At 41.0% G+C, this 26962-nt stretch overlaps 1 protein-coding gene across 2 annotated transcripts in view; it reads left to right on the forward strand.

Annotated features, from left to right (window-relative positions):
• The window catches only part of CAMK4 (calcium/calmodulin dependent protein kinase IV), a 138182-nt gene that overhangs the window by 106204 nt on the left and 5016 nt on the right, over positions 1–26962 (forward strand). For both annotated transcript variants that reach the window (XM_087815488.1, XM_087815489.1), the window contains 4 exons: positions 4099–4189; positions 6274–6348; positions 20721–20796; positions 23516–23642. In XM_087815488.1, the coding sequence (XP_087671614.1) occupies positions 4099–4189; positions 6274–6348; positions 20721–20796; positions 23516–23642 (369 nt within the window). The remainder of the gene's footprint in view (positions 1–4098; positions 4190–6273; positions 6349–20720; positions 20797–23515; positions 23643–26962) is intronic.

Below are 26962 nucleotides of genomic sequence, written 5' to 3' on the forward strand. Positions count from 1 at the left end.
TCATCCTCAATCCTGCGCAATCAGCTTCTCCAGACAGAACAGAGAGGTCAGCCTCTCTGTCTACTGTAGACTCTGCTTGACCAGAGCATGCAGACTCAGGAGCTCCTTTGATTTTCTTGCTCTCCAACCTGATTTCCTCTTTCTCATTTTATAAAAATGTTTGCTGCTTCTTTCTCTGTAACTGCAGATTATTTTTGGACCTCATTTCAAGCTATGCATTATCTCCTGGTTACCGACTCCATTAAATTGGTAAAAACTTTTTATAGCCTCCAGTCCTAAAATCTCACCTTTTGTCAAATCTGGACACATGCATTGGATATAAGAAGATGAAATTATCACATGCTTATCCTCTCTAGACATTCTCAACAGCCCCTGGGACAATTGCCTCACAGCATGCACTTGTTATGATCTTATATACAAATACATTTTATATATTGGTTCATTTGTTGATTACAGGTACATTACTTCAGTTTTCTTTATACAGGGTGCCCCCCCCTCAAAATGCATACACACTTTAACAGCTGATAAGCTCAGTTTTGAAAATGAAATGTATTTTAATAAACACTGCCTTTATAATTATTCAAAGTGTGTGTATACATTTTTGGGATACCCTATATTTTTGTATTCTTTCAGTGTGAGACTTATTTTTAAATGATTTATGTTTAAATCAAAGCACATTGCTTTTCTCCATTTATTTTTTGCATAATACCCAATTTAAAAATAATAACCATTCACTTAATAATTGCTTATTAAAAGCAATAAGTGTTTCACTGAAGTCTTAGTTGAGTGAATGTTTTAGGTTTTGAGTTGAAGCTAAGGAAAATAGTACAGGTAAATGGCGTTTTCCACCAGTGCTATATAGACCACTCTTGGAAACATGTACTTAAGAGAGTTTTCTGACATGCACATATATAAATAGAGAAAATGAATTTGCAACCTGTTGGAACTCTCCATATTTTCCCATTCTGACTTTGTACGCCAGGAGACTCGTACCAAAATCAGAAACAACTGAAGTCTCTCTGTTCCTCCCGACCTCTCCCCCAACATCTACCCTAATGTGACACCCCAGGTTTCCCCATTGAGTGGCATTCAGTTATCTTCTCTGTTAACATCCTGCTCACTTTCCCCATGATACTGCTATGCCAGCAAGCATTTTTCAGCAATGCTTTGCTTTATCCAGACACTTCTAGGCCACACCCAAAACCTAAAGCTCCTGTGAACCTTACTGCAGGGAGAGCAGCAGGCTCACCACTGGATCCAGCAGGGAGCCCTCGTTTTCTAGCAGAGCCCTCTGGCTTGCCCACTTGCACTAACATGTTGGCATAGCTGGCCGAGTCACTGCTCAGTTCCATTTTACTACACTGGCCAGTACAATTTACGAATGTTTCAGACACGAAGGAAACTGAAGAGAAAACCAAGAGATAAATTTTCAGCTGTCATTCCCCAAACTCCCTGAGGCATATTCTGTATTAGATATTCAGATCAACTTCAAAGGATGTGAAGAAATTAGTCCAACCGTAACTATCAACTGAATGCTACAACTGAACAAAAGCTGATTATGTAATTATTCAAAATGTCATTTGAAAGATGAAACCCTTTTGCCTTATCTTCAGTTAAAATGTTCTTACTGAGTTTGGGCTTTTCTCAAAATGGTGCTGTAAATCTAATTCATCTAACGGATACTCAGTGAGCATCTTTGAGGTAACTAAGTATTTGTAAACAATAAGTATGGTATGTTCCATATGCGCACGGATGCTGAGCCTATTACAGCTAATACAGCTAAACGTATCAAAGTGATGTGGCTGTGGAGATTACTGCTAGAGTGTAAGCACAAAAACTCTAACTTCTGTTACAAATTAACAATGGTAAATAAATTTAAAATGCAGATTATACCAAAGGAATTTCATTTCCTCAATAGGAAAATTGAGAGATGTATTAATCATTGAAAAGTATTTATTGAGTGCATATTTAGTGCCAAGCACCAGGATCTGGGAAAGCAGATAAAAATTTCCAAGTCTTCACAGGGTTTCAGTCTAGAGAGGTAGACATCCTGAACATGAAGCTTGCAAAGAAGCAGGCATGCTGTAAAGGAAAACAAGAGGAACTGATGAGAGCATAGAAGAGTGGGCACATACGTTAGTCTGGAAGGACAGGTGCAGCCCCCCTGAGAAACTGACATTGTCGCTGTGTCCTGAGGGCGAGGAGAGCTGGCCGGGTGGGAAGGGTAAAAACACATTCCCAAGGAAAGGGCAGTGGGACAGGGGTGCTGAGGTCGCAAAGAGATTAGGGCCCTTGAGGAACTGCAAGAAAGTCAGTGTGGGCAGAGCCGAGCAATAGAGGCGAAAGTGGAAGAATGTGAGACTGGAGGGGATGCAGGAGCCAGATGGCCAAGGCCTTGAAAGCTGAATAAAGTAATGGGAACCCCGTGGAGAGTTTCCCAAGGAGGAGAAATGCCCTGGTTCCCTGTGCTGCCCTGTGGAGAGCTGGTTGAAGGGGACACCCTGAAAATCAAAGGGGTAGTTAAGGGACTGCTGTGATCATCAATGATGCGGAGAGAGGCGGGGCGGCTCCAGAGATTTGGGAATTAGAATCTATGTCACTGTTGTGACTCTGCTGGAGGCCAGAGGGAGGGGGAGGGAATCCGTCTCTGGCTTGAACCCTTGAGTGGAGGGAGAGACCACCTTTTGCGGTGGGAAAAGCTGGAAGAACCCGGCTTGGAGAAGGTCAGTTGTTCCGTTCGGGACACGTAGAGCTGAAGGTACATGTGAGACAGCCAGCTGGAGATGAGACAGAGGCAGGTGGAGAAATCGTGCTGGAGCTTAAGGAACAGGTTTGAACTAGAACATTCTTAAACTGCTAGCAATGTCATTACATAGTTCGTTTAGTTAATTTGAGACCAGACATAGTCACCGACTAAATGTATTTATTCATATTCAGAACACATCGTATGTAGCAGATGGGTGGTATTCAGGATAAGCAAACCCGAAATGCCTGCCAGTTACATAAAACTTACTTTTAAAAATGTATCGCCCAAGTAATATATAATTTTATAGTTAAAACTTAAATAATATAACATTAAAAGTAGTTACAGTCCCATACCACACAACTTTTTTACACACCTGTACATTTTGGGGGCTATGAAAAGTATAGGGAAGGGGTAGACAAACAGTTAAGGGGAGTTAACAGCAAAAGGGAAGCCTAGCAGCACAACCTCAAAAAGGGTTTAAGAAGCAGAGTCAGAAAAAAGGTGTATTCATGTACTTAATTTTCTATTGAGCATCTACTGAGTGTCAAGGACTGTTTTAAATTCCAGAGCAAGAATCAGAGACTGCAGAGTGTTTTTGTCTGGCCCATACAGGGTTTAAACTTCACTGCCAACATTTAAAATTTGGAATATTTTACATAAAAAAGTATGAATTTCCATCTTGCCTTGAAAAGTCACAAGGGCCAGCAACCAGGGCCTGCATTCCTGCCTGACAGCAACTGGCCGAACCTGTCGCCTTTGCCCCACAGCTGCCCCTAGGACTTCCCAATGCCTCCCTCTTCTTTCACACTCTTCCAACTTCTTTCATTCTTTTACGCTACCACGGTCATGGATTGGATGTGTTCTCTATGATAATTACTCACATCTAAATGTCTGTTCAAACAATAATTTGAAGTCTTTGTCATGGTTGTGAATTTGTAAGATAAAACATACAATTATGCTTTTCACATAATAAACCAGACAAATTTCAAGACACAACACCTTAACCTTATTATAATAATAATTAGCCAGTCTGAGCTGATATGCATAAAGGGAACTGCAACTAATATTCTCTGAGGGGTAAATATTTTATTTCTGGCAATTGGTTGTATATCATTTAAATTGCATTTCACTTCTAGGTAAATATATATATATATGTATATAAATGCTATTCTAGAATGATGTATAGTTTAAAGCATTTTTCTTTATGGTGCTTATTTTTAAATTATAATATGTGTGTGTTGTTGAATCACATAACTTAGTAAAGATTGTTACAATTCTGAAAATAATAAATATAAATGTTGGAACCATAAATATAATTAAATGAATGTTATTTTATTATATTCCCTGTTTAGTACCTCCATGAAAATGGGATTGTCCATCGTGATCTCAAACCAGAGAATCTTCTCTATGCAACTCCAGCCCCAGATGCACCACTCAAAATTGGTGAGGACATATCCTGATGTCTTATGACCCCTTTTCCCAGAGCAGAAGAAATTTATTCTGTGGAAGTTTTAAATATGGCTCCATCCAATTTCACCTCCATTCAATTTCCTTGGATATTTGCTATCTGTAAAGGAATAATGCACAGTGTTGGACGTCTGTGCACTATCCTGGAATATTAATCTGGAATTAGTTCCTGAAGTTAGTGCTGCGTTACCAGACACACAAAGGAATCACAACTCTTGGAAATAACAGGAACTTCTGGAGGTGACTGTATTTTGTAGATATGTTTATGTAGAAGAAAATCACAGATAGCATAACACTTCTTTCCTGGTTATTAACTTTTATTCCACAAATTAGAAGGAGCTTAATTTTAGATAATCAAGAACTTTGACACAAAATGTTTGGTACCTACCAGTGAATTTAGGCTCTAGGTCACTTGTTTCTATGAACAGAGAGAAACTGAGACGTGTTTCCCAAAGTGCACCCCACAGGAAGCTGGTTCCACAGCTGAGTGACCAAGGATGAATCAGTCCCTTTGGGGGAAGGTGGAAGTGATTTGTGGAGGTGATAAGTTAGAATATGTTAGAAAATGCCAACTTAAACAAGATTTTTATTTGTACATGACTTCCCCCAGACCTTAAAACTACTAACGTGTACACTGACATCTCATAAAGTGGCCTGTGAGGCTTTCCCCAAACCTTCTTTGACTCTGGAAACCTTGTTTTCCTCCAGTACTCATTTTTGAAGAACTACAAAGATGAACTTTGGGAAATTCTGATCTACCCAAAGAGGTTTCTCAGTCAGCATTTTAGAAAAAGGTATATAAAAATCACTTTCCATGTGCCTTCCAAAACAAATCTTCATTTGAAAAAAAAAAAAAGTAAAATTTATTTTAGATGGATTCTCTTTGCAGAATCTGTTTTGTCTGGCCTGTACAGGATTTAACTTTTTTAAAATTGAAACCTCTGAAGGACTTGGCTCCCTAGGTGCTCTCCTTTATCATGCTAATCTGACGAGTTCCCTGCATTGGTAAGTGTTAACACCTTTGAAACTAAGTCATACTTCCCACCGAGGAGCCCAAAGGACATCAGGTGCCTCGCGAATGCGAGAACTGAAGGAAAGATGCTGCAGCCCGCGGGCAGCCACGTGCTGGCATAATCACTCCTGAAAGGCCGCCGGCCGCAGGGGGGTCCCGGTTCCTTTCACGTCGCTTTCACAGACTCTGTCCTTAAAGAAATTTCTTTAAATGGATGGATAGATACTAATTTAGGCCGGAGCGCCTCTCTTTCTGAAGGACTTCCTGCTGCTTTCTCTGATAAGGATCGGCGCCTCCGTGGAAAAGTGGGTTTACCTTTGAAGTCTAAAATGGCATCAATCCTGCACCTGCCTCTCTTGAGAATGGCCTTAAAAGGGTTCCTGGTGTTTCCTGAGTGAGACCGATGTAGCCCAGCAAGCAGACCATAATGATAGCAACTTTTGATGATGTTTTATCTAGGTAATATTCTGAGGAATAAATAAGATTTTTGCAGGGGGAAAAAAGAGTCACATTCCTCATACAAGAGTAAATTCTTATCCATTCAAGCACACTAGGGAGTGACATTATTTTGAAGTAGAGTAAACATTTTGATGTTTCTGTTAATTTCTTTGACACATATGAAAGTCTAATTTTTTATTTAGATTTCTTCCAATGGGTTAACAGTTCTGAATTATATCACTAATTCTGCATTGTCCTTTAGAGTTCGTTTCATAAATCTCAGAATTAATATTTAACAAAATATACCTATTGCAACTATTCAAGAAAAAATAGCCTATTTGCTAAAAGCTGGGAATTACAGATTAAAGTATAAAATGTATTTAGGACTCATATTTCTCTCCAGTTTAAAGCAAGACTTAAATTATTATTATCCCTTTTTTTAGTTTTCTCTCCCTGGTGACAGGTCCCCACCTACATCTACCCATCATCAAATACAAAAAAACAGGCAAACAAATGAGCTAGTTTTATTTTGAATAACAGAAGTATTGTGTCATCTTATAAAAGCTGAGAAAAAACTAGCTTTATTAATTTTTTTTCCTTGTGTTGTTAGCTGATTTTGGACTCTCCAAAATTGTGGAACATCAAGTGCTCATGAAGACGGTGTGTGGAACGCCAGGGTATTGTGGTACGCTCTTTAGTACTGATATTTCACCTTTATTGTCATTTGAAACCTATTTTTATTCAATTTTCTGATATTTTAACTCCTAATATCTCTATTTAAAATGTTTACAATTTGATGCAAATACCCGCAGGAAGGCATATATCGACGATACACCACTTTTTCTTCATGAGAGGTTCTATAATGCCAGTTGTAAGGCACCCCTTCTAGAACAGAAGGGGTGGCAGGGGCGCAGGGAGGAAGGACTGGGTGCTCTGCATCTGCCTTTTGGGCCCACTCAGGAGTAGAAAGATCATCACTAGGGAAGAAGACAGGGAAACAGCTTTGTGTTTGAAACTAAAGCCATGAGCTTTGTCACTTTCCTTTTCTGCTTTTACTTGGGAAGGTGTGTGAGGAAGTGTGTGTCATTAATTCAGGTGATATATAGAACAACAGAGAGAATGGGGTAGTCCCTAGTTCACACTGATGGCACTGGCCTAGCCTCATTTACAGAAGGGCCTCAGGTGGGGTTTCCTCGCCAGAGTTCCCCGGTTTCTGGAGATGGACAGTGCAACCGTCCTCACATCCTCTTGCCCAATCTCCCAGGATGGCCTGAAGTCACCCCACGTACAGTCCAAAACAATAGAGAGACAATAGAGAGACAAAACAATAGCTGTTAATCCATGCCAGGATGAGATTCATTCTTTTTTTCTTGATGGCTAAATTCATCTGGCCACAACCCAAAGCTTGCAAAAGTTATCAAAAATTTCTAAATATATTGTGACTCATGAATATGTCACAAGTCAATTAAAATCCTAATCTAGAAAAGAGACAAGATTACAAATGATCAGTCACAAGATTAGCCATCAGTTTCTTTTAGAATCATCTTTTTTTTTTTTTTTTAATCCTCACCTGAGGATATTTTTTTCCATTGCTTTTCAGAGAGAGTGGGAGGGGGAGAGAGAAAGAGAATCGAACCTGCAACCAAGGTATGTGCCCTTGACCAAAATCGAACCCTGGACCCTTCAGTCAGTAGGCCGACTCTCTAACCACTGAGCCAAACCAGCTAAAGATCGTCACCTTTTTACACAAGTCTTCCTTCACTCGCTCATCTCTTCAACAAAACCACCTGTTGTAAACCCAAGCCAGGGCTTGCACTAGGGAGACACATTTCTAGCTCCCAGCCCCGCCTGCTCACAATCTATGTGGGGACGACATGTAATCCAAAAAAGTATAGCACGTTAAGATATACCATGTTATGTGCATGGAAAAGCCATTATGGAACTGTAGGAAAAGGGTGGTATTTGGAGTTACCTGTCTTACTGTTCCATGGCATCAGAAATAGACACATTATTCCCTGGCCAGTATGGCTCCTATGGTTGGTGTCATCCAGTGCACTGAAAGGTTACCGGTTCAATTCCCTCTCAGGGCACATGCCTGGGTTGCAGATTCAGCCCCAGTAGGGGGCGATCAGGAGGCAGCTGATCTGTGTTTCTCTCTCATCAGTGTTTCTCTCTCCTCTCCCTTCCTCTCTCTCTAAAAATCAATTTTAAGAATATTTTAAAAAATCAATAAAATACCTTTAAAAAAAAGAAATAGACACATAAAAGCTACATAACTAACTCATTTTAACTACTGAATTCATAGCAATCAGACTGGAAAAGTGCAGTATGACATCCCCCGAAACAAATGTACAATTAAATTCATAGGATGTAAATGCTGGAAGAAACTGTAAAGTTTATTTACTAACATTCTCACTTTATTAGGGTCCGATGAGTATGATTTTCCCAAGATTCTAGTAGTTAATGGATCAGAGATGGGAATCCAGGTATCCAAGAGCCTATAAACAGAATTGTAGAATTTCCTCTTTAAAAAAGCAATATAGATAAATCAATATAGTTTTCCTTTATAGAAATATTTTTCAGTTATTGCTTTTAGTTTAAAATGTTTTCTATTTTAATTTTTTAAATGTCAAAAGTTATTACTTGGTTATTGTAAGAAGTAAAAATCTAAATATCTGTAGTCAATATTAGTAGCTTCATGCATGATTTCTCCCATTTCCTCAGGTTTCATGTTCACATAAACATTTTATAATTTTGCCGTTAACTAGTTAGTTTTCCTGGTAAATCTAAATTGCTGCTCAGTTGTTCATGAATTCATTAATTACACAGAACTAAGTGTACTTATATTTCTTTTAGCATTTTACCCTGTGTCAAATATTCTTGTTCTGGATCTTAAGCTCTTTGTGGACAACAGTAGTTTATCAATTAGGAGTGAATTTTTAAAAATCAAAATAACTGTGGCTTCAGCAAGATAGTAGTTGATTTCTCTCATGTTAGAAACCTAAAGATAGGCAACCCTGGTGGGTGCTATAGCTATGGCTCGGCAGGTGTGATGGCTCTTAGTGCCAAGGATCTAGGCTTTTTCTGTCTTGCTCTACCATTTCTCAGTATGCTGCCTCGTGGTCCAGAATGGCTGCTGGAAATCAGTCATTGCATCTGCATTCTACACAACAGGAAGGAGAAAATACTAAAAAAGGGTGTACCTTTACACTGTTAAGTAGACTTACTGAAGCCCCCCACTTCCACTTAGATCCTTTTGGCCAGTACTTAGTTACAGCCTTCACACTGCCTCAGGAGCTGGCATGTTGCTACCCCAGCTGAGTTCAGGGCTCTGTTACTCAAGGTGAGTATTGCATTAGACAACTGGCTGTCTCTACCACGAGCTCAGGAGTAAGATTCCCATTCCGAGAGAAAACAAGTGAAAATTATTGCACTACACCAAGTTCCCTATGGGCATCTTCTTGTTTCATTTTTGTATGTTTTATTTTCCTCAGCACCGTCAGCTGACAGCCTGCCATGACCCTTCTCTTCTAATGGCGCCATGCGCGCTTCCCCTTTCTCTACCTCATGCATCTTTATTAGCTCTCCTCCTGGATTTCTCTCGTGCCTCCAGATCTCCAAGACTGGGGCGGGTGGGGGGTGGGGGGGGGCTGAATTTAGTACCATGTGCCAAATGGGGTTGCCCATTTATGATCACTAATTGCCAACCAATTGATAGGAGCATTGAAAGAGAACTGAGAAAAAAAATAATAAAGCAAATTAAGGATTTCCCCCAAGAAAGCTGATGAGTAATTTAGTAATTGTTATCTAATATCAAACACTAAGTATTCCAAGGAGGTAGGCAGGCTGGAGCAATTCCTGAGGATCGAACAGCCCTGGAATGGGAAGATCAGGAAGCGATTGCATTAGTGATCTCTCAGAGCCCCTTCTGTGACAGAGAGAGAGCAGCAGCCTTTCAGGGGCTTTCATAATAGTGGTAAGTGCAGTTCTCTTTTGCAGCATTACAGAATGGCCATTCTATGAATGAATGATTCATTCATTGATAAAATGAACATTGGTTGTCTTATAGACTCCATCTTAAACACTGAGACTCTATAAATAAATACAATATGGTTTTGCCCTTCAAGGATTTTGTGGACTATAACAGAAAGACCTGTACTCAATTAATCAGAGTTTATTATGGTACGTTTTATATTTATCTGAGCCAAAGGCTCAAGGGTACAGAGAGAGGAGCATTTCAGCTGGGCACTGAAGGATGAATAGGGGTTTAACAAGTGAAGAGGCGGCCACAAGGTATTCTTTGTCAGCAGGCACAGAAAAAGTCACAGAGGAGTGGTAGCATCTGGCAAGTTCAGGGACTGTTTGTTACTTCATCACTTTGCAAGACTGGAACATAGACTCCTTGGTAGAGAGGATACAGATGGACTTGGAAAGGTCAGACGGACCGTATTTTCAAAGAGTTTGTACATCAGCCTAAACAATTCCAAATTGCTTTGATAGATAATAGTAATCTATCAAAGGTTCTTAATCAGAACCATCATGTATTTAAATCAAATCTGTATTTTATAAATATCCTGACGGTGACATTATGACAGATGGATTTGAGGAGAAAAGAGGCAAAAAAAAAGACAAATTAGAAAGCTGTTGTAAATGCTCTCTCTTGTCCTTCTCATGTCAGAAATCTACACACAGTTTATTGTCACTCCATAAACAGCTTCTTGGCAGATAATGTATTTCACCTACTCCTAAATCCAATCATTTATTTTTTAGATGTAAAATGATTGTAAAAATACCATATCAGATGCTTGGCCTTGCCATAAATAAGCCTGTCTTACAGATAATGACACCTTATAATGAAGGCTTATTTTCCATTTACTATTCTTCCCCCTGCAAATATCCATATTGCCCTAGGGTTCTGTATAATGGGGAAAGAGGGGATTGGGTGGCTGAGTGTGATCAGGATAATCCTTCCACTCGGCTGTCCTGGTAGAGGCTCACCAGGAAGGAGTCCTTAGCTATATGAAAAGAAAAGGAGGGGAAAGAAGCAAGAAAAGTGCGGTGCGAGGAGGGGAGAGAATTGGGACAGAAAATTAATGTGCTTTGTCGACTGTGAAGTACTAAATAAATGTATGGAAGCACTTTTATAGTCTGAGGCAGGCTTGGAAGTTAAAAACAAGTTCAGTGTGTTTAATTACAAGAGTATGGTCTAAATTATCTATAAATAAACACATTTATTTATACATTCTCTTAACCCAAAAGGAAATACACTAAAGTGTTGCCTCAAAGTGGGAGTAAATGAGGGGGTAGGATTTAAAAAACACACCTGTGTATAGTAACACTAAAAAAAAATGGAAAAGCTGAGTTAAGGAAAAACAGAAGTCACAGTAACATCAGGGCAGAGGAAGTGGGTGGCCTAGAACAGAGGAAAGATGCAGAGTTCTGAATTTTTTAAAATTTAATATAATAATGACTATTTTTGTTTATCTGTCTTACAATTAGGCCGTCCGTGGACAAGGCTAAAGTCCCCTGTGAGGTTCACCCTCAGTTCTAGCCCCTTCTCCCCTCATCACATATAAGTACTGTCATCAGTTTGGTGTGTGTCCTTCTGAGATACTTAGGTGGGGAGGAAACTGTCCATTTATAGAATGAATTAGAAGTGAGATCCAAGTACAAGACTGGTGAGAATCACTGTCATGCTCCTGAAAATGTGACTTTACACAGACTTTACATTTAACTTGAAGTGTTTGAGGCCCCTATAATTGATGGAGAGGGAAGGTGTGAGCTTGTTTCCTTGCTTATAATTGCATCCTGGGTCAATTATCGCTATGTACACTGGAAAGTGGGTGTTTATGTTATGTCATTTGTCATTTGTCAAGAAATAAAAAAAGGAAAAGCCACATATTCGGTCTCATTCATAGACCCTTTATCCTGGAGCGTTCTTCTAAAAGTGAATCTCAAAATAAAAATCGCAGATGCTGCGTGTTTAAGCAAATATTATTTCCTGGGAAATGTGCCCAGTTGAAACAAAACTCCAGGCCAGAAAATTAAAATTTGTGACCCAGCTAAATGAAATCAATGACTAGTTCTCTGAAATAGTCCATGAAGAGTTCAACATTAAAGAAATGCTCGACAACTTGTTCTTAGGAAAAGAAATAGGTTTCCAAAAAAAAATCCATTGGGCCATGACTCCTGACAAATGTGCTACAACGTGACTATGCAATATTACTACCAAAATGTCTTAACTGGTTTAGATATTTAAGACTTAAAGTCTTCGGGTGTTCAAACCTACCCATGCCAATTACAAAAAAGAAGGATAGTTGACCCTTGAACAACTTGGGGTTTAGGGGCACCACCCCCCTTCAGTAAAAAATCTGTATATAACTTCTGACTTCCCCAAAACTTAACTATCAATAATCTTTTATTGAGGGGGAGCCTTACCAATCACTAAAGTCGATTAACACATATTTTATATATGTACTATGTGCCGTATTCTTAAAATAAGGCTAGAGAAAAGAAAATGTTATTAAGAAAATCATGAGGAAAAGAAAATACATTTACAGTACTACATGTATTTATTGAAAAAAATCTGTGTGTACGTGAACCTGTGCAGTTCATGCCCACATTCTTCAAGGGCCTACTCTACAAACTGTTAGAGTAAAAAAGAAGCTAAGACGGTGATGGGTTGATAAAAAAATATTTCTAATACCAACTATCTAATTCACTCATAAGTTTAAGTAAACTGTGTATGTTTATATTTCATATTTCTACTTGTCTATTTATTCAGGTTTTATTTTCAGTGTCCAGAGCTATTAAGAATTTAATATCTCTTGGCATTTTCCAGGGTGTCATTGTTACAGTGATAATCCCATGTTTGTTGACACATTACAATGTTTTAAAGAAATAACCTGTTATGGTCACTATACCAAAATCAAAGACAATTTTTCAGCAACCTACAGTCAGAAGAGATTTCTGCCCTAAGAACTCATAGACAAATGTGAAAAATGTAGGAATATTTATATGAAATAAAAGAAGTAAGTATAAAACACAGGCCTTCAGAAGAGTTTCTTAAAAGATGTGTTTTTGTTCCATGCAGAGGACTAAAGAGCTGAGCTGAAATAATAAGAGTATCAAATGACATTGGTAATCGAGTCACGTCAGGGATGATCTCATCTGAGAATTAATTAAACACCCCCAATGATGACTTTCTTTCTACTGTGAACTTTTTAAAAACTAGAAGAATTAAATCCCCAGTAAAATGTCAACTGCGCGTTCTGTAATATTCTGCTTGACAGGCGAGCGTGTGTACACGAGGGTTCCCACGGGGCTTGTCGACAATAGGAAGGGAGTTGGGAAGGTGAGAGGAGAGAGAGTGCTAAGCGGGTGGGCGAAGGGGCCCAGATCCAGCTCCTGCTCCTGTTCCTGTCTTGGGGACAGCCCTTTGTCCCCAAGACAGACTGTGTCCCCACGCCATCATATGACTGTCCCAGAGGCATGCTTTCGATGCCTGATCCAAATGAACAAGTGCCAGGTAAAGGAAAAAGTGGTGAGCAAAGTCCATAGCTCCTTTGTTCCTGACCTTGCAGAGGACAAGACTCTGCGGGTTGAATGCGAGCTTATTGTAAGCTGCCTTGGGAGTTTGACTTCTAGAGGAAATGCATCTCTTGGGGTCTCTGCATTAGTCTGGTACTGACCTAAACAATGTGTATTCTGTAGAACTTCAATTTTGTAGATGTTTGCTCCTTTTTTTATTTAATAAATATTTACTGAACTCCTGTTGTACGCCAGGCAGTGTTCTAGGTGCTAGAAATACAGCAGTGAAAAAACAAACAGACAAAACCTCTTCTCTTTAAGGATGGTACATTTTAGTGGGCAAAGACATATAATAAACAAACTGAATGTGCAAATTAGATGAAAAGGGGTGATGGTTTCTGTGGAAGAATATAGAGTTGGGAAAAAGAATAGGAAGTGCTGGGAGCCCAGTCTGCAGTTTAAACAGGGTGACCAGGGAAGACCTCTCAGGGGGAACATAAGAGCAAAGACTTGAATGAGGTGAGGGAGAGAACAAGCCCATGATGTCTAGGGAAAGAACGTTCCAGGTAGAGAGGACAGAGCACACCAACCCTGAGGCAGGAACACGCCTGGGTGCCTTTAAGGTCCAGCAAGGAGGCTGGTTGGTTGGAGAGCAGTGACGAGGCGGGAAACAGTAGGTGAGAGGGGATCAGAGAGCTCCAACTGGAGGAATAGAGCTGGCATTTACTGGAAGACTTTTGGAGCAACAGGTAAGCTTGTTGATTTTGAGATGCCTGTTAGCTATGCAAGAGGAGATGACATGTGGGAGAAGAATGTATTTGTTCGAAGTCCAGGAGCAAGGACATGGCTGTTGATACAAACGTGGGCATTATCAGCATATAGGTGCTATTTAAAGTCATGAGACTATCCAGATAGAAAAGGAAATGACCCAGATTGATCCCTGGGCAATACCATTAAGAGGCCAGAGAGAGGAGAAGGAACCACATTTATCATTCAAAGATATCAAATAGCAGAGGGAGCTCCACAGGACAGAATTAGGAATTGTGAATGAATCCTGTAAGGGACAGATTTGGGGCTCAATATACAAAACAATATTTTAACATCTAAAGCTATGGGAGTAGAAGGGGCTGCCTCCCTGGGTTGGAAAATGGTCACAAAAGCTCATTGACTCATCTCTCAGGGTTCAGGGCTATCAACAAGGGAAGGGAGGAAGAGTCCTGCTAATTTTTGTATAACCCAGAAGGTATACGGTACATGGTTTTTAAATATTACCACTAAAGCTTTGTGTGTGTGTGTATGTGTATATATACATATATATCAACTAAGTTGAGGAGTATGGCAACTACCTAGTTAAATCAAAGTTAACCAAATATAATTTGCCTGAGATGGCTGATAAAATTGAGTCTAAAGAGATTCTTACCAACATCATATCCTCACTTTTCCTGTTCTCTTTGGTTTAGAGACAGCTTTTTCAGGTCCTGGTAATCCTTAACTTCTGGCTCTCCATACTGTAAATCACTTTCTGCACCCACTTCTTTGTAACTCTAAGTGACTACTTTAGGAACAGAACCAGCCGTGTCAGAGAATTCACAGTGCTGTGAGGCTCAGCTCCGTTATTACACATCTGAGGGTGGAATGATGCGAGGCAAAGAGTCAGAAGGAAGAGGTGATTGATGGCAAGTGGGTAGAAGACTTGCTTAAAATATGTTACTTGGGCCCTGAACACCCTGCAGAATGTTCCATTTTAGAATGTTGCTGCTAAAGAGATATGCATAAAATAAAATAAAAAGTTTCAAAAGAATCATTATTGATAGTTATCAGTAAGATTTATAGCACCTCTAAAGCAAAACCCAGTATTTTCCAGACTTAACATGAGTCAGAGTTTGAATTCTAAGTCCATTACTTTACATTTGCATCTCCATATACAAAAGAGATTCTTAAATCGTTTCAGTATTAGGATGAGTTGGGCGTATTTATTAGGTTTCTTTATTTATACCCCACCTCACCCCACACAAGTGGAAAGGCAGCTTTTCAACAGCTAATCTTCCTTTGCTGTCCTGGGCCAGAAGCCGTCACAACTATAAAGTGACCAGGAGATCCAGTCTGATTAAGATTCGGGACAAACAGTGAGCACTCCAAGGTGGGAGGAGCCCTCCCATGGAATCACAGAAAAGGGGATTTCATAGGAATGAAACTTTCAATGGTAATAAGAGGAAGCTCTGTTTATTTTTTTCTCTTCTGGAAAGTACTAGGTGTTCTCAAAATATTTTATTTCCTCTTCAAGGTATTCATGAAAAGTAAGGTGAGGAAAAGAAACAGGCTAGCCCGGCCGGTGTGGCTCAGCGGTCGAGCGGCGACATATGATCCAGAAGATTGCTGTTCAATTCCCGGTCAGGGCACATGCCCAGGTTGCAGGCTTGATCCCCAGTAGGGGGCAGGCAGGAGGCAGCTGATCAAGGACTCTCTTATCATTGAGGTTTCTATCTCTCTCCTTCTTCCTCTGTCTGAAATCAGTAAAAATATTGGGGGGGGAAAAAAGGAAACAGGCTAGCTTTCTTCACCCATTTATAAGATTTAGAGAGAAATATTACACAGTTCGCACGACAAAGACTTTTTGAACAACTTAAATGAAAATTATTTAGAGAGGGGTGGATTGACTGATACTTCTAGTGTAAAAGACCGAGAGCCCAGGAAAATGGAAAGGACGATTTAGAACATAAAACATATCATTTGTGTTTTAAAACATCATTCAAACTATTTTCTCCTCGCTAACAAGTCATAGATAACGAAAGTGACAGAGGCCTCAGGGCCTCCTCAGTGCTTCCCACCCTTCGCAGCACTGCAGGCAGAGAATTGGTAGGATTCCAGGAGGCGCTGCAGGAAACCGACAGACAGGGCTGCTCCTGCGGCCTCCCAGTCTGATCCGCAGCTTTACTCTAACACTCAGCGCAGGGCACTGGGACATTGCCTTTCTTCTCTGCTGTCAGAGCAAAAATTGCACATGACAGAGTTAAAAAGGTTGTGCCCTGTACTTGCCAAATGTATGCAACACAGTAACATAGGAGTCCACCCAGCGTGGGCCCTCTGCCACTTGTCAGAGGCTGCCCAAGTGCATCCTCTCTGATGGGTTTCTGGGTCAAGTTGGGAACAGAGAAAAAGCAGAGACTATTTCCAGACACTGCTCTTCTGGTTCTGACAGATAAATAACTCTCCTCCTTTCTCACTGCTCACTCCCCAGAGGCCAAGTTTAGAGAGACTTCTGGAGGCTGTGCTGGTGATGCCAGTGGATTTTTGTGGCCCCAAGAAACTGAATTCAAGACAAGCCTCTACAGTGAAAACTGCCCTATGCTGTACGATAGGAGCAAAGACAGATTCAGGCTTTAAGATGAAAATAGATTCCCCCCCCCCCCCATAGGTTTTGAATTGCTAAAATGAAATCATAGGAGAGAATTTAAAAACAAACAGCAGCCCTGACCTGGAATCTGCAGCCTGGCTGTGACCTGCCTGCCCTGTGCTCATCACAGCTGAGCCTCGCTGCACACGCAGGGCGGTGCTCCAGCCACACTGACTTCTCCCAGCTCCTGACTGCCCCTTGCTCCTTCCTGCCTCGAGGTCCCTTCATATGTGCTTTCTCCACCAGGAACCCTCTTCTCTCTCTTTCCCCAATCACCACCCTCTCTCCCTTTGCCTAGTTAGCTTCTCCAGGTCCTTTACATCTCAGGCTAAACTGCTTGCTCATTCTGACCAGGTCAGCCCTCTCTCAGAGACGCTGTCCCTGTAAGCACTTCCAGCAACCACTTTGTGTTTCTTCACATGGTTTTCTTGATTAATATCTACCTCCCCCACCAAACTGTAGGCTCCATGATGGCAGAGGCTTGTTCTCTTTAACTTCCCATTATTCTTCCCCTAGCACCACCTAGCACACTGCCTGTCATACAGCAGGTGCTTAATAGATCGCTCACAATTTCTTTAATGAGTGAATGAGTGAACCTGTTGATTTCATTCACCTCAGTCTCTGTTGGATTTGTCTTTCTCCAAACAGTTAACAGGAGTTTGAAAAAGCCTTCTGATAAAGAATGCCACGCTGTAGTTTTCACTCAACAGGTAGGAAGGGATCATAAAGCTCATCTAGGCATTGACAAAATGAAGGTGCAATCGAGGATGAAAATCATCCTCTCTTTTCCTCCTAGGGCTTTAGGAAAAGAGGGAAAACCTAGCACGGAGGGTCCCTGCGTGTCGTAGGTCACACCTGATGTCTTTTATGTAAAACCATGTCCAGAACTGGGGTACAGTGGGTTTATTTAGTAAATCAGCATTCACTCCTATCTCTAGATAGAAATCAATCTCTAGATATTTTAACGGTACCATGATCTTATTAAAAAACAAACAACAGGACTGTGAGGTCTAAGTGGCATACTGGTGAATAAATGTTATAATTAGAGTTGGGGTTTTAATATAATTTTATATTCAGTTAAAATTGCTTTTTAAAAAGGTATGTCTGGTATCTTGGCAGTTCCAAAATCATCCTGTATTGGAGGTTGCAGTATGTCTTCTCCTAGGAGCTCTGTAGAATTGAGTGTTCTATGGGCAATAGCATTAATGATAAGGCAATTTTAAGAATGGGCAGAAAACTTAGATCCACTTAGAAGATAGCCAGGAAAATCAATAAATGATTATTGACTATTTCAGAAAAGATGACTCTAAATTATTTTAAATTCATTCTGAAAGACTCTATTACACCTGAAATGATTTTCTCCTTCCTCCACTTTGTTGGTTTTTGTTTTGGCAATGAGGTGAGAAAAGATATGAAGGATAGCAAGATGTGCTTATAGCATTGAAAGGTGGACTAGCTGATGTCTTTTCTTGAACTAAATTGGAAGTAGTTAACTATTTCTCACTCTAAGAAAATCATGGATTTGTAGACTCACCTGCAAGGACATTTGATACCTAGGAGACTTGAAGCCCTGGTGTGCCAAAGCCTGAAATTCATTCTTGAAAACCTTTGGCTCTTGGAAAGGGATAGATCACAATTGTATGTTTTGCTGGCTCTGAAGTCAAGGTCACATTAACTAGTAATGGAAAATATTTAAAGGATAGTAGGAATGGTATCTAATTGTGTCTAGGTGTTTAGAGTTTGTTTCACCCAAATTTTATTTTACGATTAATAAATATTATAAATTCCTTTATTAAAATATTTTTAAGAGAAATTTGTTCTGGGGGACAAAAACATTCTATATTCCTTTTGCCTCAGTGAGCCTCATGGTGGAAAGTTTAGCTTTTCACACCACGAGTGTACTCACATTGCAGCACGTGCCTTACGAGGAAATACATTGCCTCTGGAAAGTAAGGCTGCACCCAGTGCTGTGAAGGGGGAGCAGATATTGCCATGCCCAGTAAGAAATCTAGATGCTCTATAAAGTGGGTTCAAAGGAAGTTTGTTCCACGGGATTCACTTTATCCGGGGCTGTTCGCCTGGGAGCTATGAAGAATGGCCAGAGGAAGCACCTGACCTTTGAGACAACGTGCTGACCTCTAGACAGCAGAGGCTGGGAGGGTTGATTTCACAGGAGCCGACAGATGAGCCCACGGAGCAGCAGCCACAGAAGGCACTCTGGCAGGCTCCGCAGGTAGAGCGCTTGTCGTCTCCTCTTGCTTAAACTGTCAGTGACTCTCCCTTTACCGACATCCCAGTAGCCTGCAGGTTAAAACTCAAAGTAAACTTGGAAACAGCCAGTCCAGTTCATTCATATTTTAGAGGTAGAAACCAAGACCCAGAAAATGTAAGACTCTCCCCAGCATACTTCTGTATTTATGTTTAAATGGCAGTGTGGGACTTGGTAGCACTTCACTGCTGTGAAGAACTGAGCAGGGAGAGCACTTTCTGTGCATGCATTTCAGCTCCCAGACTGAACAGCTCTGAGACACAGACAGGCATAGGATCTCTCGTGAGAGTGGCAGGCTAACTTGAGCTTCCAACGCACTATGACGAACAAAGCATTTGTGAGTGGGAGTTCAGTGTCGGGGCTGCTGGGGCCCTGAGGAACCGTCTGTGGGGTACAGATTGCTCTGGGAAATGAAAACTAACCTGACAGAGTGCATGGTGTTGGCATGGAGCATGCATTTTTCTTAATTATGTTAATTACATCTTAAAAGGGAAATTTTCTAGGAATAAATTGCCTATGGATGAGAAAAACTCCTTGGCCCCAGATATGATTCTGTCAAGGGTGAACTTGCTAACTTGCAGCTTAGAGCTCTGTAAGGCCCACTCCCATTTCACCACGCAGGCTCTCCATCTCCTGTAGCTAATGGAACACAAGTTCTACAAGAATGAGACTATCCTGATTGGAAAGGATGGGGAGAAGGGAGCCGATGGGAATATGTCAGGGGAAAATCCACTGTGTTTCTTCCTATAAGTTAAATCCAGAGTCCCATGAGGACAGCTTCCTTCTAGAGCTCACTTTGGCAATATGGCACTTTCAGCCTACCTGGGTGGACAGAGATCCAGTTCCCTTGCTCTCCCATCCCCAGTGGGAAGGAGGCATGTGGTGTGGTGCCCCCGTCCCCAAGGCCTCCAGCCTTGATTATTCATCAATCAGCTCCTTCCTCAGAGACCCCACTGACACCTACAGCACTTTTGTTCAAAATAGAAACAGGACCCTCTGGGCTGTCGTCCTGAGCCCTATTTCTGCATAGATGTTAGAGCCCTCACTTCTGTGCTTCCTTTGTTAGTAAGGCAAACCAACAGCGCCTTACTACGGATCCTTGGGGCAAATGATTAGGCTCAGTTAACTACATTTTCACAGCTGCAAAAGTAAAAACATGAAAGACCTCTTCACAGTTCCATACTACAGGGCTGTTTTGTAGTTGAGATCCCTTCTTCCTTCACAGTGTGGGCAGGGCTGATTGGAGGAGCCTCATTATACCCAGGGAAACCCTTCTTTCTCAGTTCACAATCTCAGACTCATGGGGACAGCTGCTCTCGGGGGACCTATGTGTAGTTCTCAATACCGTAGAGGGGCATATGCCAGGGTGCCTCCTGGCTCCTGGTCCAACCTTTCAGCACAAGTGACTTTCCAGTCCTTCCCACCATCTGCCCTGGTCTCTGGCCTGTACACTGTCACACACACATACATGGACACCCTGTGCTCCAAGCAGACCGAGTTCTCAAGGCAGCATACTTGTACCTGTTTTTCTTACTATGCTAAACTTTCCTTCCTTTCTTTTCCATGTACAAAGCTCCCTTTGAAGTAAGGGGTCTTTTGTAGCAGAGACAGAGCTCTACATGATGTAGAATATTAAAGCTAATAGCTTTCTTTTTATGCACTCTGAACACAGAGAGACTATAATTTCTCCCACTAACATAGACATAAGAATTTGTAGCCTCCTACTTTGGTTTGGGGAGAGAAGATTGGTTAGAAACTGTTCTGAAGTTTATGTTGATGAATTCATTTCTTCCCCATTGCCTGTTATTCAAATGTAGGTGTTGATTTTAGCTCCAGTTTAACACAATTTTTGCTCTTCCTGCAGCACCTGAAATTCTTAGAGGCTGTGCCTACGGACCTGAGGTGGACATGTGGTCTGTAGGGATAATCACCTACATCCTGTAAGTGAAGAAAAGCAATCTTTATGCAAACTGTCTGCCTTTGCTATGATATTTGCTAGGTACTCACAGTCCTCATTAAAAGCAAGATTAAGTTTTGACTTTTTGAGATTTTCTATGACACACTAAATATAGTTAATGATAGAATTTTCTGAAAATGAGCATTGCTTTTTTTTTTGTAATTTTCTTGGGCCTAAAACTTCTGTCCAGGGCTTTTTATGTTTCATTCTGCTGTGCAATGCATAGCAGATTTGGGGAACAGTTCATTATTTGGTGATAATAATGAATGTGAAACTCATGTTCACCTATTTCAAAAGCTCTTATTTTACTTACTTGCATCTGGTCAAAATAATTAGGGTATTGGTTCTTTTTAAAGGGAAAAATAGCTGTTTAATCTCTTAAGCAATCCCAAACTGGTACATTTCTTATCAGAAATGGTTTAAATGTGTTTTGGCTATCAATTTTGTTTCCTATATGTTAGATTCTCAAGGATCTCGAGTTTAATACCCTAAACTCAGAGAAACATTTTCTCCGGTAGAAAAAAATGGGCTAAATGTCTCACTCTCTGTTATCCCCAATTCCATTCCTGAGCTCCTGTCTACTAATAAACAAGGGGTTTCAAGAAATCTGCCAAAGAGATGATGGAATTGCAGACGAACACAAGGGAACTAAGAAAAAATGATGGAAGAATGCCTGGTGAGGAAGATGTCTAGAACAGCTAAAAAGCAAGATATCAATGAGTTCCAGAATTTAATTCAAATCAAGTAGATTTGGTTGTCATTTCGAGGATACTGCAGGGTTAATTGTTGGAACCTGTATATTCAAGTCTGTAAAGAGATTTTAGAGGGTGTAAAAGAAAGTGTATTGTCAGATCAGGCTGCCATAACAAAATACCACAGACCAGGTGGCTTAAACACAGAAATTTATTTTCACAGTTCTGGAGATTAAGTGAAAAACTGAACTACACAAATAATGAGTCAGGTTTGCGCCTAAAATGTAAATATACCCAACCAGTTACAATTTCATGTTGAAATGTTATGGGAGGAGTTTAAAGCATTAAGGCTGAATAGGAACTCGGACAGATGAAGGTAGGAAATTAAGTTACATTCGCCTTGAAAAACTAAAATATGGAATGAGTTAAACTCCATGTATTGCCACTGACATGGAAAAATGAAGAGAAAAATGTGTGATCATTGGAGACACGTCTTATTATAGCCCTGAAAATAATTTTAAAAGTCTGTCAAGGTCCTTTCTCCTAGTTTACTTAAGGTCATTAATTAATAGGTGTTGGTTGAAAGCAAGCAGTTGGAACACCCAGAATGAAAATAAGATTGCCGTTTACAACTAATATCCCTTAATTCTGGTCTAACTTCTGTCAGCTCTGCCACCCACACGGGCATGGAGCTAGGATGAACCAAGGACTGCACGTCTGCTTTGCTCCTGACACCACCAATCAGGTGTCTCCTTGCCGGTTGCCAGGGGGTCTGGGGACTTTTTATTTAATCTGTAGTTCATTAATAATTGATGAAGTCTACCAGGCAAGGTTCACTGGAACATTTTCTCCAGTGGACTGTGTCCTTGGACCTGTGCATCTCCTTTATTATTGAAAGTTCCACCAGGCCATTTTGGGTTGTGACTCTGCTGTTTCTAAGGACGACAGTAGACTGGAGATGAAGGCCGTTTTGCTGTTTCTCACAGGAATGCTCATCCCTCTCCCCTTTATACCTAAACCCTTTGTCCCCACAGACAAAAGCAACTTCGGTAATGCTGAAGTCACAGTCAGAATCAGATAATGTCAAGGATTCAAACTGTCCTTCGGCTTTCAACACTGCAGTTCTGCCCAATGGCCTGGCCCTACCTTGTATTGTACATTCACACTTCAGGCCTGTGTGACCCTAATACCCTCTTAAACTGCCCTTGTCAGCATTCGAATATTTCCGTTTCTGAAGGGTTTCTGTACTCCGTGTGTGTGTGTATGTGTGTGTGTGTAATGTGTGTGTACACTGCTGTGTGTCACATTTCTTTCGTTTTTGGCACTTCAGGCTGACACGACAAACTTTTCACCTGTCACCAACGCACAGATTTGCCAACGTGATTGTGATGAAAGGAAGGCATTTGCGTACTATGCCTTCAGAACTATCACTTCTCTCTAGATTTCCAAAAGGGGAAACACAAGAGTTCCCTAAACTAAACCTGGAAAGCTGGCTAACGTCTCCATAACTAACCAACAACAGGCTATATTTTTCTAGTGTTGTGGAGGGGGCACCGGAGGCCAGGTAAGGCTGAGCTGCCTCCTTGTGAAGGTGTGGACACGTGCTCCTTTCTCTCCTATGCTGGAGCCCGATCCTCTGTGCGGACGCTGCAGTGGGAGAGGGTGAAGTCTCGATTCCTGGTGAAAAAGTTTATGGAGAGTCATGAGCATGATGCCTGTAATGATGTTAGCTATCATCATTGTTGTTTTGTGTCATGATTATTAATATTATTAGAACTGCTTTTTTAAAAACCCTAAGTTGGTTTTGTATCTGTTTCTGCCCCCTGAAGACATGATTGTGTGTTTACACTCTCAAAAGTGAATGGTAACAAGGCGATTTCATACTTGTGCTGAATAGACTTGCATTCGTAACAGGAAGCTGTGAGAAAGAACAGCCTTGAATGTCTACAGAAATGTGAAATACATGTAGACTTTTAAGGACATTTTATTCCCCATCTCTTGTCCCTCTAGACTTTGTGGATTTGAACCGTTCTACGACGAAAGAGGCGATCAGTTCATGTTCAGGAGGATTCTGAATTGTGAATATTACTTTATCTCCCCCTGGTGGGATGAAGTATCTCTAAATGCCAAGGACTTGGTAAGTGTGACCAAAACAAAATAAAATAAAATCCCTCACATCCATTTTTATCTGATTAATGGGCAGTATCCTTTTTAAAATGTGCCCTTCTTAATACTTTATTTCTTTATAATTGTGTTTTTAATAAAACAATGCAAATATATTTTCCTTACAGATAATGAAAAATAGATATGTTTGACTCGTTAGCTGAATTAGCAAAAATTACAAATTACTGCAGTATTAATTAATGATTATTTTCCACCTTGTCAGTGTAGAGCCTTATTAAGGAAGACAAGACAGATGTGCTGGGCGAATCCAAATATCACTTCCATAGAATAATCGTTTTAACATGGCTTGCTATTACCTAGATTTGGTTGTATTTCAAATAAAACATTTTTTCTTGAAATGTTTCAACTTATTAAAATATCCTGATACTAACACAAGTCCCATCATGCATCATGGGCATTGTAAACAAGTGACACTATACTAACAGTACATTTTGTTTGTTTTTTGTTCTTGTTGTTGTTGGTTTGTTTTACTTGGCTTGTCACTCAAGCTTATATTGAAGTTTGTTTGCATTTAGGAAATGAGTGGGGAGATGGCCCACCTGTTCTGAAATAAAGAGGATACTAGGATGGGATTAAAACATTTACCATCAATCCTCTCCAGAAACTACTAAAAGCTGACTTTTGGATCACAAAGATTAGATCTCCAAGGAATTTTAGGAGTCATTTAAGATGACTTCCCCCCATTTCTAAGATGAATGTGCTAAAGCCCAGAGAAGCAAAATGACTGCCCGAAGGTCACATAGCTTCCCAGTAGAAAGTCAGTGTCGGGAACTAATGATCCAGGTGTCCAGACCCCTTATCCAAAGCTTTTCCCCCTCCACACATTTCCTCCTTACCATCCATGCTCTTTCATGAGGCAGATCCCCTGTAGGCACGACTTTTCCAGCGTGCCTTAGAAGCAGAAGCCGAAGAGAGGCAGTATATGTGACATGTAGATGTGTCCTCCCAGCTTTGCCCTCAGGTCAGGCCTCACACTCCTAAACGCCTCTTGACTCCATCCTGTTCTTTCCACCACCACTGTCCAATCCAAGCTCCACTGGGCCATTGCCACAACCTCCTATCTGGCCTTCCCGCCTCTTCTCAGGCCCTTCTCTACACAGGATCCAGAAGAATGGTCTTATAAATAAATCACTCTCCTGCTTTAAGGCTCTTAGGGTAAAATCTAAGATCTATAACAAGCTCTACACACACTGCCCAGTCTGGAGCCTGTTACTCTTTCCTGTGCCACTTAGGTCACATCACTCTCCTCTGGACTCTGCACTCCAGTGCACCAGACTTCCAATCCCTCATCTGTGTAGCCCTGGATATGGGCCATTGCCCTCTCTTCTACTTTATAACTGTTCTTTCCTCCATTCTTCCTCCCTCTTCCTCCCCACCATCACACACACACACACACACACACCCTTCTTGCAGGGGTGATTCTTACCTTCAAGCCATAGCTGCCATTGGACATCCTCTGGGAGGCTTAGTCTGCCCCCCTTTGGCAGTTCCTCCTCCTACAACTGGTTCCTTCTTTTTGCCACATTGTTCCTTGGTCCCTGGGCTTCCTCCCTCTTTCATGACACTCATCACTTATATTTACCTGTGCAAAAGCCTTCCTTAGTTATATTGTAAACTTCCAAAGAGGATGAAGTATGTTTGCCCAGATCTTAGTGCCATAGGGGCGCGTGATACAGACTCAGTGAATGTTTACGGAATGAAACAATCAATCAAGACAGAGACCATGGGCTTTTAAAATTTGACACAGCTGGATCCAAGTCCACCCCCCCTCCCCCTCATAACCTAAAGGTATAACCTTGGGCTTGTTATCTAACCTCTCTGTGCTTTAGTTTTCTTATCTGGGATGACACTGGTACCTATCTCAAAATTAAATGGGTAAAAGGGTTAGCAATGATGTTTCTTCATGTAACTAAATCCTGCTGGTCAATACATTTATAAAACTTCACAACTAAAGGAATCCGCGAGCCCGTAAATATGTACTTGTGAGCAGAACCCGCGCCTATTCTGTTTTCAACAGAGGCGACAGTGCCCATGAGTGGGGGGCTCAGGTTGGAGGGGGCGCTGTAGGAGTTGGGTCCTGGATCTCTCTGACCTTCAGCAAGCTTCTTAACAGTTCAGTGCTTCAGTATCTTCAAATGTAAAGATTGATGCTGGTATATGTAAATTTGTAGTACCTATTGGCTTTCAATAAATTCTTTGCATTTTCATGAGAAAGAGGACAGTGATGATGGGGAGGAGAAAAAGGATGATTGGGGAATGGGAGGGAAGGAAGTAATTGTGAAGGATGTTAACGATTAGGCATCATTGCCATAAAAGTATTAGTTCACCTGTTCAACCCATGATAGCTATGACTACTGTCAGATTTTCATTTACTGCTGTGTGTGTGTTTTCTTAGTTATCTATGCCTCCCTCCACCTCTTCTCAGACTTTAAGCCTGAGCAGTGTCTCTACCCCAAAGACACATTCTTTGCATAATTTACAGAAAAGCAGCAAAAGGAGAACCAAATATTTATTCTTCATTTGACACGCTGCCAGATTTTGTTAGCCTGTGTTCAGTTCTTCTTAGATAATTGGAGTTAGAAAAGACCTTAGGCCTTAAATCATTCAAAGTTCCTCCTTTTACACATGAGCAAAGGCCGGAGAAACCAACTGCCTGGGAACCACTACGGTGTAGTGACCACAAGATGAGCTCTGAGGTAGCACAGACCTGAGTTTGAATACAGCTTCCACCAGTTACAAGCTGTTTGACCTTAGACAAGTCACTGAATCTTCCTGAGCTTCCTTCCATCTCTCCTTTATGAATTGATAAGGTTATGGAAACGGTTATATGCTAAGTGAAATAAGCCAGAGAAAGACAAGTGCCATATGATTTCACTCATATGTGGAATTTAATGAACAAACTGAACTCCCGAGCAAAAGAGAGACAGACTCACAGATAGAGAGCAGGCAGGAAGCTCTGGAAAGGGCCCAGGAGAGTGTCCACCGGCACTCAGTCCAGATGTGGGTCTTTGTCTAGGGCCACAAAAGTTGTTAGAGACATAAGTAGGGTCTGAACATGCCTTCTGATTTCAGAGTCTCTGACTCATTCCAGATACCCCCTTCTTAGCCCATGACCAGGAATTATTTGGGTTGTTGATCTTCCTGGCAACCTATTGTCTGCTCATTCTCACAAGCAGGCCAGAATGGGCTGCCATCGGTTGAATTCAGTCCTTTAAACAAATTATGCCCACAAGCCACTGACACCTTTACTTCTAAATAGGCTTTTATCCCAGC

Source organism: Miniopterus natalensis, chromosome 3 (genome assembly GCF_054644295.1).
Source record: "Miniopterus natalensis isolate mMinNat1 chromosome 3, mMinNat1.hap1, whole genome shotgun sequence".
Classification (NCBI taxonomy): domain Eukaryota; kingdom Metazoa; phylum Chordata; class Mammalia; order Chiroptera; family Miniopteridae; genus Miniopterus; species Miniopterus natalensis.